The sequence below is a fragment of the Anthonomus grandis genome, chromosome 4 (assembly GCF_022605725.1).
Source record: "Anthonomus grandis grandis chromosome 4, icAntGran1.3, whole genome shotgun sequence".
Classification (NCBI taxonomy): domain Eukaryota; kingdom Metazoa; phylum Arthropoda; class Insecta; order Coleoptera; family Curculionidae; genus Anthonomus; species Anthonomus grandis.
In genome coordinates, this window is record NC_065549.1 from 20,863,639 (window position 1) to 20,878,647 (window position 15,009).

The 15,009-nt window shown below is 31.5% G+C and overlaps 1 protein-coding gene across 2 annotated transcripts in view; it reads right to left on the bottom strand.

Annotated features, from left to right (window-relative positions):
• The window catches only part of LOC126735705 (vacuolar protein sorting-associated protein 18 homolog), a 41,367-nt gene extending 37,374 nt beyond the window's left edge, over positions 1 to 3,993 (bottom strand). For both annotated transcript variants that reach the window (XM_050439777.1, XM_050439776.1), the window contains exon 1: positions 3,639 to 3,993. In XM_050439777.1, the coding sequence (XP_050295734.1) occupies positions 3,639 to 3,713 (75 nt within the window). In that variant the 5' untranslated portion in view covers positions 3,714 to 3,993. The remainder of the gene's footprint in view (positions 1 to 3,638) is intronic.
• Positions 3,994 to 15,009: the final 11,016 nt, after the last annotated feature.

Sequence of the window (15,009 nt, forward strand, 5' to 3'; positions counted from 1 at the left end):
ACTGTAAGGACAACTCATAATGTTAACTAAGGGGCAATGGATGCGCGCGGGTTTCTTCTAAAGGGGCAAAACTGCAGGTTTTTCATTGTATTCAGTCCATTTGCCTGGATTTCTGGACTTTTATTCTCTCTGTTGTGGGATTAAAAAAAAAAGAAAAAAAAAAACGTAACACCACAATACGTAATAAAACAAGAACTAAGGGTTTCAAAATCTGTCGTGTCGAAGACCATTCAGAACTATCGAATTAGAGGAAAAGTAGTTTTTTAACCAAAAACAGACGGGTAGACCGAGAAAAACTTCAAAGAAACTGGATAGAAAAATTAAAAGGATCTCCCAGGCAAATCCTTTTCTGTCGGCAAAGCAAATTCTGGCTGAAGCTGGGGGCTCTAATGTTTCCTCTCAAACAATACAGAGCAGACTAGTTCAAGCAGGCTTAAAAGCATGCAAACCTGCCAAAAAACCGCTTCTTAGTAAGAAGAATATTAAAGCACACCTTCTGTTTGCAAAACAACATGCTCACTGGACACCACAGCAATGGAAAAAAGTACTTTTTAGTGATGAGTCAAAGTTTAATTTGTATAAAAGTGATGGTGTTCAATATGTTCGTCGTATTTCAGGTAAAAGACTTGACCCAAAGTATGTCCAAGGTACTGTAAAACATGGAAGTGGCAATGTGTTAGTGTGGGGTTGTTTCTCTAAAATGGGACCAATGAAATGGGACCAATTTACCAAATTGAGTGCATTATGGATAGGTTTAAGTATAAATATATCCTTGAAAATGTCATGCTACCTTATGCGGAATAGAATATGACACTACGTTTTGTTTTCCAACACGACAATGATCCAAAACATACAGCAAAATGTATAAAGGAATGGTTTAATGAAAATAAAGTAGCCATTCTTAAATGGCCATCCCAATCGCCTGATCTTAACCCGATCGAAAACCTGTCGGAAATTGTGAATACTTAGAAGTAAAACCTATAAAAACAAAGAGTACATTTTTGAAGAAATTAAAAATATATGGAAAAATATTGATTAAGATATAATTGATTATTTCATTTCTTCCATGCCTCAAAGGTGCCGCCAGGTAATCGAAAATAAAGGCTTGTGGACTAAATATTAAGGGCGCAATCTGATAATGTTTTCTTTTATTTTTATTATATGCGTCGCTTAATTCTTGTCGTATAGAAATATTTAACTTTTCTTTTTCTTTTATGATCTTGTTTATACAGAAGAATTTTGATATGTTATGTAATAAATATATGTTTATTAATGAGTATATTTGTTTTATTGAGTTTTAATTCTTCTTGCGTTTTTGCTTTTTTAATAAAAGAAAAAAACTGTATCGTCGCTCTATTTTTGTCCACTACTGTATATCAGAAACTCCTAATAGACCATCTCACAATTATCCACTTCGAAACACAGAGCATGATCTCTATGTGCCAATCCCAAGGTCAGAATTAATAAAAAGCTCTATTCTTTACAGAGCTAAAAAAATGCAGAATCATCTGCCTTTGGAAATTAAATCATTGACATCTTTTCCTCGATTTCGCATTGCTTTGAAATCATATTTACTGGAGAGAGCTTTATATGCAGTAGATGATTTTTTTTAATAATAATTTTTGAGTATCATGCATGCACTGGCTAATTATTAAATTTTTTATGATGTAGAATAGCAATATTTTGTATTGCTAAATTTCTATAAAATTTTTTATGACTTTTTAAACATTGTATTTATGTTTTTGACTGTTTTTGTTACTTTTTTTATTTTACTTTCTTGTTTTTATTTTTATTTACTTTTCTATTTTCTTACTTTTTACATTTAGTATAAGAAATTTGACCAGGTACATTTATGTCTTTTGTACCCAGTTTTGTATATATTTATTTAGTACTTTGATTTCTATATTTGTGTGTTTTGCTTTTTTATGTATAGCTTTGTCTACAAATTTTTTTTAATTTTTTGACAATAAAGCATCTTTGATTGATTGATTAAAAGGTAGTGTCACTTCTGGTTAAACAGGAACTGACAGAAAACAACTGAATATGTCAAAAGGTGCTCTTATAGCAGTTCCATCAATATACCAAATTTTATTTGTTTATCTTATAGTAAATGTTTCATATAGTAATTTTTTCCCATCTAATAGTAAAGTTAAGTGTTCCCTTTTTCATGTGTCACCCAGAATATATGTGTCTTTATTTCCTGTTTACTAATCATTTTTTTGCAGATTGTTTTTTGTGATCTTCTGAACTTTAAAATCCGACTAGCAGCATCCCATTTTAAATAATCTACCAAATCTGAATAAAACCTTATTGGACCAGACTCTCATTCTCTTTGTCATATTGATTAACTGCCTTTTCAACATCATTAATTCACCTACATAACTTAATCCCACTGAAATTTTCCTGAAATCAATCAGGAATCATAGAGAAGTCAGTCAGTTATATTGTCACTGATTGGCTTGGTCCTAATCAGTTAAGTATGAATGCATCAAAAAATTAAAAACTGTACATTTCAAGTTGAAAAGTTGGGAGTTGAGAATGAAACTGGATTCAAAACTATATGGAATACACTTATGTGTGTACTACAAAGATGGAATTCTGATATGGGGCAACTCTACTGATGTTGACAGTGTTTTTTCCCTACAAAGGTGATTTCCCCATATGAATCTTTATCTTTATGGGTTTCTATTAAAGACTGTAAAGGGTATTTTTCCCAGCTGAATATATTGACGGTTCCCTGTCTGTGTATTTTTTTTCTGTTTATTACATGTAAAATTAAATTATATAGAATATCAAACTTTTGAAAATATTTGTTCCCATTTCACTAGGAATAATAATGACATCTACATTCTAAGCTAAGAGTAAAGAATATCTTAATATATTAAAGTAAATGAGTATTTAAACAATAACTTATAATATTACATGATCTACAACATTTTATAAAATTTGCAAGAGTAATTTATATATAAATCTATACATATTTTTTCTTTCCTGGGTAAGCTTTTTGTTATGGCAGCAATAAATTTGTTTCTTTGTTATATATTATTTTTTGACTCTTTCTAAAATAGTTTGAATATATGATCTTCCGGATTGTCAACCTTCGCAGTAATCTCCTCTTAGTTTTTCCAATACAAAGAGATATTCTATTGTGTTTTGGCTACAAAATTACCAATAAGAGATGCCATACCCTGAATTATAATAATAAAATACTTGTAATAGTTATAGGATAGGGTAACTAGCCAGTTTGTCCAAAGGAGACCAGAAAATTTGATAGCAATGTTTTATACACAGTGTTTGTCACATCTTAAATGTTTTCTTGGGGGAACCTAGCTGCCCTTGCTTGGGGAGTTTGCAGCTAGGCCCCATATAGCAATATTTAACACTCTAAGACTGTTTGTATATGTTTTTCTTAGATATTTAAATGTAGATAAAAACTCAGTATCAATTCAATGGTAATATACAGGAACATGTCTGAAAATAGATCTCTGCACTCATATTTTTAGTGCAGTGCCAAAGAATAGTGTTATTTGTTATAATATGAATAATTTGGCAATAAAATGGGTCACAAAAGACTTGCCAAACTACTTCTATATAAGGAAACATTTTCACAGACATAAATTCTTTGCACAGGCACTTACCAAATCAGCAGATCTAATGTTATTGTTTTTAGTCCTTAAGGACACTTGTTCCAATTGATCAAATAACGAAGTCATTTTAGCTGTTCAGTGTTGGAAAAGAAATATACACATGCAAAAAGGCAGTTCCAACAACTTTTAACAAAATAGTATTATTATTGTCCTATAGATAAGACTCTATTACGTCAATTCAATTTAAACAGTTTAATGTTTTATGACATATTCGTGTGTTTAGGTTTTTTCTCAATTATAGTGCAAGAGAAATACCTAAAAATGGAATTTGTAGCTAATTTTTTTAATGAAATGTAAAAACAAGTAGTTTTATTATTATTTTGATTTTAGATATTTGTGGTAACATAAAGGACATTTGACAAATGTCAGCTGTGTGTCTTAGATTCAAGTTTGAGCCAGCTCGGATTTGAGAACGTCGCAGTCAGCGTTGTGCTTGCTATTACAATTGTACTAGATCTGTTACAATTGGACATTGGCTATTACGCTATTACTACAATAGCTAAAATCCGAATAATCTATTACATTTTTACAAAATTTACAAGAATTGGTACAATAAATACAACCCGAACACAACCCAATCCTAAATAAGCTAGAAAACTAATATTTTTAATAAATACGACTTTTATTAAATATTAGTTTATACGATTTAAAAATTTTGATTTATGGGCCCTCTAGCAGAGTAGTGCGACTACTCTCTATTTGACAAATGCGGGGAATCACCGCGTTCATATTTTGTTTCTTAGGAATTACCGAGGTATCGTTTCTTTTGTTTAGAATAGTTTTAAATCTGCATTCAGTCACTTTTTCAATTCGTAAAAGGTTATTAATTTGTCTGTGCTTCCGTGCATGTTTGTGTAGCACTAAACGACGATGTGTTTGGTAATTTTGGTTTATATATTATAGATTAACAATAATATTAATATAGTAAAAGACTAGCTGAAATGCTGAAAAAAAAATAGATAGGTAAGGCAGTAAAATAAATTTAATTTAGGGCTTAAGATTAATTTGATAAATTTATATGTATATATTGTATAGGTTCTTAATTAAAATACCTAAGAAAACAAATACTGAGGCAGTAGATAACCCACAGCCCTCGACTTCTGTTCAACGACAGTCTCACGAGTCGCAACCTAAACATCAAGAAGTAAGTTACATTACTGGTAAAAGTAGTGATAGCAGCAGTAATGAGTCTTCCCATGAATGCCCGCCGAAAAAAAAGAAAAAATATTACAAGCAAAAGTTTACGGAATCATGGCTTAAAAACAAAAAAATTTCTATTTGGTTAGTTAGAAACCCTCATAAAAAAGATGAAGCTTTTTGTAAAATATGCTCAAAAGCAATTTCGGGTGGAATTACTCACGTCAATAGACATGCAAGTTCCAAAACACATGAAAATAAAAAAAAGAAGACCGACGATCGTTACAAACTAAGGCAGCGGAATTAAAAAATTTAGGATTTATTGCTGAACACAATTTAGCGTTTTCAGTTTTAGATCACTTCCCACAATTACTTTCATCAGTCTGCCCTGATTCCGAAATCGCTAAAAAAATAAAACTAGGCAGACAGAAGGGAACAAGAATTTGCAAAGACTTTATGAAACGGGAAAATTTGATGACACTTTTAAGCCGTATTTCTCTTTTTTATCATATATTTTAGATATTGTTAATAAAATGAACTTAGAATTTCAATCTGAAGGTTTTAAAATGCATGTTTTGCTAAATAGGATTACAACTTTGTACAAAACTATTCTTAGGAACTTTATTAATCATACTTATATTAATAAGAGGCCGTTAAATCAAGTTTCTTTTCATCCAGAAAATTATTTACCGTTGGATGCTATCTATGTAGGTGCAAATTGTGAAGTTATTTTACAAGAACATCACATCCCTGACATTGAACTGAAACGATTTAAAATATCTTGTTTAAGTTTTTACGTGGAGCTATGTTCTGAAATTAAAAAAAGATTCAAGTTTGATGATCCAGTACTAACTTTTGCAAGAAATTTAGATCCAAAACTAGTGACAGTTTTAACTGAATCCATCGTGCCAATATGTTTACAATTTAAACCTTCTTTTCCTGATATAAATATAGAGCAGCTCAGTAGTAAATGCAGAAGCATTGCTGCAAACGACGTTCTATTGAAAAACAATAATAAATCTGTAGAGGAATTCTGGACTCTTGTATTCTATATGAAAAATTCTCTAGGAGAGTTAATGTACCCAAATTTGACGGTTTTCAGCGGCTGCTGAGAGAAAATTCTCCGATTTAAATTTAATAAAGACAAAAAATAGAAATAAATTACAAATAAGTACATGTGATGCTCTCTTACATTCTAAGGCTCATTTAACTAATGCAAATAGCGAATGCCACAACAACCCTCGGAACATCTATTGAGCTTAAATAACTCAAACTCAGAATGAGGAAGAAGAGCCTGAGGATATAACATTTTAATTAAAATGTTATATCCTCCTATCTATATCCTCTTTATATAAACTACTAAAAATTATATATTATTAGGATTCGGTATATAATATATGTACATACATGTTCATTATATTTTTAGTAGGTATATTTAATGAAGTACAAACATACAATGAAAAATTGGTTTTTTCGTTTTTACTAGAATATTTTTTTTGTTAAATAAGGTGTTAAACAAAGTTTTTTTTATGTAGTATTCAAAAATTGTTTTATTAAAAAATGCAGAAAAAACATATGATCCGCCTGAAAAGTTCTTAAAATTTACTATAAATACTTCAAATTAAAAAATCAAAACCAGTCCTTTAAATTGAATTTTTTTTTAATCTAGTACAATCTAGTACATTTGTAGAATCAATTCTAGTACATATGCTTTATGTCAAAAGCACAATGCGTCGCAGTCGGGCACCAACCTTTACGGATATTAGTCCGCGCTTCATGATCCTTATTGATGAACACCTTGAACATATTTGTCGTTCTCCAAAAAATATATTCCTATTTATTTCTTGGAGAGATATCTAGCTCAGACCGTAACTCTGCCAGTTTTTTTTTTTAATACAAATTTAGTTTATACTTTTTTTTCTCAATATACATTTGTAAAATGTGCAGCTATTATTTAACAAACATATTAAATATGTCTTAAGAAAGTGCTTATATTTTACGAATTAGAATTGATCAATAAATCTTGTGTAATCCACGACTCCATAATATAATTCCAATTTATTAAAATAATAACAAAAAACCTAAACATTAAAAACTAATATAGAAAAAATTGAAACAATTTTATAGCAACCTAATTTTAAGAAAAATCACAAGTATTGTTCAGAAATGTAGACCATTATGTCTTCTACAAACATCTTCTACTTCACAAAGTTTATAAATTCTTTGAATAGCATATTAAAAAATAACTCATTGTCTTTATAATTCTGTAAAAGTATTTTTCGTTGCAATTTTTAATTGTTGCCTGTTGGCATATTGCCTTGATATATTTTATTATTTAAATAGTTCGATAAAAAAATCCAAAACCGAGAAATCCGGTCAGCTCCCATCGAACAGATCCTTTTCCAATTGTTCCAATCCATCTCCTGGGAAAATGTTCATTTAGCCAATTTTGTATTATTCTAGCATTGGGCTGGAGTCCCATCCTGTTGGAAGAATATATCGTTCAGTTAAACCAGTGGAATATCTTCTAAAATGTTCATAGTATTTTCTGGTAGAATTTGTAAGCATTGGCGGTTCGTAAATTTTTAATTTGGGGGCGCAAGTAAATGGTAATATGAAATGAGGAATAAAAAAGGAGCGACGTAGATGATCCGCCGGAGGCTAAATAAATTAAGATTCCGCGCCCAAATTCTTAACCAAAAGTCATTAAAAAAACATTGTTGGAGCATTTAAGTCCTCTTAAAGACTCTTTGCATCGAGCAGAACCCTCCTATTATATCAAGCCGGGTGAAACCGAATGTAGAAAAAAGAGGGTACTTAAACAAAAGTGTAGGAACAAAATCTATAAAATATGGTTAATTCTTTTTTGAAAAATATTTTTCACACTCACAAGTTATCATTGGAGTAGTATAAATAATTTCTAAAATTTTTTAGGTTTCAGATAAACATTCCTTTAAATTATTTTTTATTACAAATAAAAAAACTGAAGAATACCAGTGCTGTTTCGGTTACCACACATATCATTTCTACTATATATTACCGTAAGTTCAAACTTAATTTTTCAAAATTAATTATTCTTTTAAAATTACATATATTGTAAAGTCTATTATTAGATTCATGCAATTCAATACGTTGTCGTTTATGCATTTGTTCATTATTTTTATTATTAGTTCGAATTTCCTGTACATGTTTTTAAAAATTTATTACGTACTTATTGATATACATTTATACTATAAAAACATATTTCGACTTTTGGAAATCACCTTAAGTCCATTTGACGATGACACTGTTTTTTTAACTTTAGTCTCTTGTATCATTTTTTCCAAAGATTCATATTCATAAAGATTCCAATTTCATACTAGAGAAGAAACATTTGCATACTACCCTTTGTTATTGCGCATTAGCGAAATGCGAATCAACATAAAACGCATGTGTAGATACTCGTAAATACGAACTTAATAAATATACCTGGACTGCTAATTCTATGAAAAGTAAATGACCACTACTAGGTGACGGCCATTTTGCGTGATTGTGTTCTTTTGATGTTGGCCACTCTGATAAATTTCAGTTGTGCCAATTCTAGGAAAACAAAACAATTAAAGTTTTTGGGACGTTTACAAAAACAAAATAGAAAGTTACATTTAGTTAAGAATTTAAGATATGCATGCACTTTAAAATATTTGTTTTATTATTTCGATAAACTTGAATCTTATAAATCCTAATACTTCATTTAAATTTTTCAAATTCCTCAAAGTTGGAAAACTGCAATAAGAATACCTTTACCCAAATTAAAAAACCAGAGACCTTTAATGACTTACGCATTATAGCAATTTTACCTGCCATCTGTATAAAATAATGGAGAACATTTTATACAGCCAGATGTACTCATATTTAAATGATAATGTATCTCAGAATTGCAAAACGGGTTTCGTAAGGGGTATTCCACATCCTCCGTCTTGGCTGTGGCAACTGATGCTATAATAGAGGCACTGGATCACTTCTCTTCAAAAGGCTTTGTTACTGGTAAAGAAACTATGAATTATGAACTAAAGAACCTAAAAGATCTCTCTAAAAAACACAGTTTTCAACTGAATCCATCAAAATCAAAATTTATGCTGTTTGGCAAAATAAATCAAAACGAATATTTAAAAAATAATATTAAATTCAGAATAGATGACCAAATATTAGCATTTTCTAATTCTGCTTGTAATCTGGGTATATTTGTTATGTACTCGTAAGCTTAATTTTTCCGATCATGTTAAGCAACTTCTACAAAGGTCATATATATCGCTTAAATAACTATATTCCAATAGAAACCTTTTAAGTACCAAGTTAATGGCAATGTTATGTGAAACTCTTGTACTTTCTCACTTTAACTATGCTGATTTTATTTATGGCCCTTGTCTTCGTCAAGCGGAATAATATCGTATTCAAAAGGTGCAGAATACATGTATTCGTCTAATTTTCAATTTAAGAAAATCAGATCACGTATCATAAAATTAATGACTTCAACGCAACATTTGGGTGTTTTTATGCATTGTTTAATTACTAATTCAAAATTTATATCTAAAAAAATATCTATCTAAATTAAAACTAAACTAAATCTCTAAAAAATAAATTTAAAACCAATTTGAGCGTCCATAATATAAATACCAGAAATAAATTTAAATATATTATTCCTCGACATAATACAAGAACTTACAAGAAGTCTTTTACTTATAATGCGATTAAAACATGTAACTCCTTGCCAAACAATGATTTACTACTTCATAGTTTAACTAAGTTTAAGTCAGGATCTAGGTTGTATTTGTTTAGAGAACAGTTGAGCTCCTATTTTTTAACTCGCTAGTATCGTGTTCTCCAGAGGTAGCATGATGGTTGTATACGATTGCATACAAGGGTATTTGTTTGTGTACAGTACTGTTTTAGTGCAGGTTATGAGTTTTATATCTCCCCCGTGTTGGGTATCAAGAAGGGTATAAGTATTTTTTTGGTGGGAACAATTATTTCTTTATAATATTTCATCTTCATATTATTTTTCTAATTATTATTATGTATGATTACCGAAATTTATTTATTATTTATTTGTTAAGTTTAAGTAGCCTTAGGCTAGACTTCGCCTTTTTTTCATTTGTAATATTTGTCAATCTGTTGTTTTTTTTTTCTTTTGAATAAAAGACGATTATTATTATTATTATTATTATATTATTATATTATTATTATTCAATTGAATTAAAAACATTTTTATTTTTTCTCCATTTTTACCTTACGACTTTTACTTTTTCTTCCATGTACAGTGTTTCCACATTAATAGGTACAACCGTCTATAAAAATCAAAATATAGGTGATTTTAAGAGGGTTTGTAATTAGCAAGGGTTTATATAGTAAAAATAAACAGCTCTAAGAATATTATCTACACAAATTATCTAATATAATCTACAAATATTATTCTATAATAAACAACAAAGGCCACAGAAAACAAAGGAGAATCCTTTAGTCAGTATTATGTGACACAGACAGACAATTCACAATAATTCGATTTTGAACAGTGAACCGAATACGCTTAAATAAGGATGCTGAGATATTATCCACGTATTAAAAAAGGAGAAAGCTATATCACCTGATGCAGACGATATACCCATGCGTGTCGTTTACAAATTGTCAAAAACTAGGCAATCCGCTATACTCACAATTGATAATGTTATTAAAAATTACTCTTATCGAGTTATCGTGTCGAGTCGTGATTTATAATCCCAATGATGGTTTAAAAACAATGTCAATAAAAAAAATTAATTTTGTTCGTGATAGGTCACACCTCAAACGTCAGCGTCTTCAACTTCTCATAACCGTTATTTAATATATTTTTTGTTGGCAACACTGAAAATGTTCAGAGTAATCAACATCAAAGCCACGAACTTAATAAATATACCTGGACTGCTTGCTAATGCATGTGGCCACGATACCCCAAAATTACCACTGCCCTGTAAATTAAATTAAAATAACCACAACCATCGACAAAACAGAGATATCAGCAATGCACACAATGCAAATTGTACTTCTTTTATTATTCATTTGAAAAAAATCTAATACTAATACACTTATGCTTGACATACATACACACAGTGTTTCCAAGCACCTCACAACAAACATGACTAATCAAAAAATTCATGAGTTTAGGGTTGAAACTTGCTACGCTAGTTGATGCGACATTACAAAATCCAAACAATAAGCAATAACCACGAACTTATATACCTGCACTGCTAATGCATATGGCCACGATACCCAAAAATGACCACTGCATGGTGGCCGCCATTTTTATAGTGGTTGTGTCCTTTTGATGTTGGTCACTCTGAACATTTTAAGTGTTGCCAACAAAAAAATATTAAATAACGGTAATGAAGTTGACGCTGACGTTTGACGTGTGACCTGTCACGAACTAACATTTTTTTTCATTGTCATTACGTTCGCGATACGAATTTATACGAATACGAAAAGGTTTTTACGATTCGTCTGAGTCGACAGTACAATAAAATTCGTATCATTGGTACGAATCATACGAATACGACCATCTCTAGTATTTTTGGTAGAAAAAAAGTAGCTATAAGAAAAAAAGATAAAAAGTAGCATGGTTTCGCGAATGATGCATCTTTCTATCTCTTTTCATAAACAAAAAACCCAAAAACAAACGAGGGAGTCTGAGTGGGTGTTTCATTTACCTCATAGCACAACTCCACTGCAAGCATAAACTATTTATATAATATCAGAATCGTTTCACAGTTTTTTTCAGACTCATATCAGTCCCTTATTGGATTTAACTATACGCCAAGTTCGTTTTACCAATCCTGTTAATTTTCCATTAATTGTCTGCAGAAATATAGAGTAGGTATGCCTTGACGAACTGCGGCACTTTATTTCTCGAAAACTAGGCTTCGTACATATTTGAAAATTTGACGTCATTCAGGGATAAGAATATACAGATTGGCGAATGAATTACTACACATATAAATTCCCTAACAGGCGAGATGCTGCAACGCTGCCGATGCGACAGTACGCTGGTGTTCGAGGTTCGAGCTCAGAAGTTCGGTTTTAACAGTTGTGGTGTTCACCTCCCTCTTGGCGGGAATAGGCGTGAAAATCCCGACTGTGGAAATCGAATTCCCCTAGCCAGTCAAAAACGTCGTTGCTGCAATGATTCCTATTAATCCAGAGTTCCTAAGTTGACGGAATACACAAGTGGTGTCCGTCACCCCTTGTATCTACAAGAAGTTTGGCGGGTATATTTAATTAATGAAGTTCGTCCCAAATCTTGACACTTTGAAGCTGATAGAGACCAAAGTGTAAAGATTTATAAAACCAGTAGCAGTCTGGAGAGGTAACTTCAGTACGACTGTGCCCTATAATCTGTGTTAGTTTTCCTATAATCCATAATATTTCCCTGGATATTTTGAATCTGTCTGTTGCAAGTTTAATAGCGAAATCTATTAGGGAAAAAATGTAGCAAGAGTGCGAAACCAGGGCAAAATTTACTAACCATTGGTGTAATTAGTGCAGGTTTATGTAATCCATTGGTGCACCAATGTGGCACTTTTTGCCCTGAGTGCATCCAGTTCCGCACGAGCTATGGGAGGTCGTGCGGCTCTAGTTCCTATTCATTAAATAAAAAACATGACGGTCATTATTTAGGGAATTTGATAAATAATTGCCTATAAGCAAAACTAAATATTAAGGGAAGGTAACGTAAAATATAACCTTAACTAACAACAATTTTTAAATTTTTCTCTCAAGGCTAAATCCAAAAATTATTGACAATGCAACAATGCGGTTTTTTACCTGAACCGAACCAGTGTCGGTTTCGCCCTAGTGCCACAATTTTTTTTCGAATGGATTTCGCTATTAGTATTAATATTTTAACGATCTTAAACGCCGCAAATATGTATACCTGCTGTTTTCCGTCATTCGGGAATTATTTCCGTTGCCACACCGCGCGACATCTCTGGAGACAAGCGGAAGGGTAGCGAATCTTCCGGAACAATGGTCTAGCCAATGTATAAGGAGCCTTCGCCGCTAAGAGGGCAGTTAAATTCTGAATATTGCCGCTACTTTTAAATCGATATACTGTGTAATAAATTAGTTGAGTAGCTTTGTGCAGCGAGTGTTTTAGTTCAAACCTAAACGAACGATAAAAAGGCTACAGTATAGAATGATATACATCATTATCCTTTTTTATTTTCCTGATAATTATATTTATTTATTTCTTTTAATTATATCGTTAGTTATGTTTTTTTATTTTGAATATTTTTACTAGCAAAAATTATATTAGTTGAATAGTTATTGTATTTTTTGTAAAGTATACAATAGTTCTCTATAAATCTCATAAAATAAAAATAACATATTGTAACGAAGTTACTAAATTTTCTGTAATTCTCTTATTTATCTATAGAATTACTCGGTTCTTTTTCCAACTTAAATTAATAATTTTCAAGATTCATATTGACAACTAAGCTTTGCCCAGTAAAGTTAGGAAAGTTTCTATTTTGTTAATAAACGCGCGACCGCGTTAATTATTCATTTATCATCGCGTTAATACCTCAGCACCGTTCGTGTCCGTACCACCACTACTGTTACCGCGTTTACTTCACTCCGCCGCAGTTGTCAGCATGTAAGAAGGTAGGCAAATTCCTTTTTCCTATTCCTAGTGTCTACAGGATACACGAGGTTGCGTGCCGGACCGTTACGGGGTAACACTGTGTATTCCTTAAAAATTGCTAGGGGGCTACGTGTCGGACCGTTACGAAGTAGCACCCTGCATTGGACATTATCTCCTTATTCCTAATATCCACAGGATACACGGGGTTGCGTGCCGGACCGTTACGGGGTAACACTGTGTATTCCTTAATAAAGTGCAGAGGGCTACGTGTCGGACCGTTACGAGGTATCACCCTGCATTGGATATTATCCCATTATTCCCAACCTGACAACATTGCAATCTTGTACCTACATAATTAAGACCGCGTCTACCGACATTTTAAAGAGAGTTGGCCAAGGTTACGAGCGACCGCACTTATTTTCCATATTAGACCGCTTAAATATCCTGTGGGTGACTTACCGCTTACCATTCCGATTAATACCGACCGTTTCATGCTTTATTTTCTCTGGGCTATATCTGATCCGTTTATTTACGGCCATAAATTACCGTACCGCTTTTACATTTTCCTTACCGACATGGGTTCTCTTAATTATCTCTAAAGCACCCCTGCTCTTCTCGCACCGTACCGTATTGAATTTGGCCGTATGTAAGGCTTATTGAGAAATGCTAGCAAAGAGATGACATGTTAGGTTTTGGGATGAATAAATGTGATTTTGTTACAATATTGCCTATAGTTTTACTCACACAGAAGACCTGGATTACTTTTTCCACTGTCTAAAGGCTACCCGATAGGCCGTGGTCCCTCATCCACTTTAAACTTTAGGGTGGCGCCCGAGATAATGGTTGGATAACCAACTACGAACTTTATAAATAACCCAGAAGATCGAGAGGGGATAGAAAAAAAAATAGTAAGCGCCAGTAAACACCATTACTTTAATCAGCAAAAATAGATTTAAAAGTATATATTTTTCTATAAATATTATATCCCATAAAACGTATTAAATAATTTTTTGTTTGATGTGGAAATCTTATTTAAGTTTAGAGTTTTTAATATTAAAATATCAATTAAATCAATTATAACATTTGGCTCGGAAACTGATTATTATCGAGTTGATAGAATTTATACAGACATAATTTATGACCTAAATAATTTATTTTTGCAGAGTATTACTGATATTATATTGTTTTCCAAGGGAATATTATATTTATAATGCACTGGCTAGATTATGTGATGTGAAGGATTTGGGAGTCATATTTGATCAGATGCTAAATTTTATATAGGTTGATAAATATATTATAAAGCTACATTTACTTTAAGAAAATGTGCTAAAAACATTTTGAACAGCTGGGTTTTATCCATTGTATATAGATTTTGAAATATTTTATCTGTCAAATTTAACTTATGACTCCTTTATTAGTATCACGCCGAGGACATCAAGTAATTATATATTTTTATAAATTAATCAATGGTTTGATTGATGTTAGTTTAAGGAATCATTCCTCCTATAAATGTGATTTCTCAGGAACTAGTTATGGTCTTCAATCACTAAAACCTGTATGTAAGTAAATTTAGTCAAT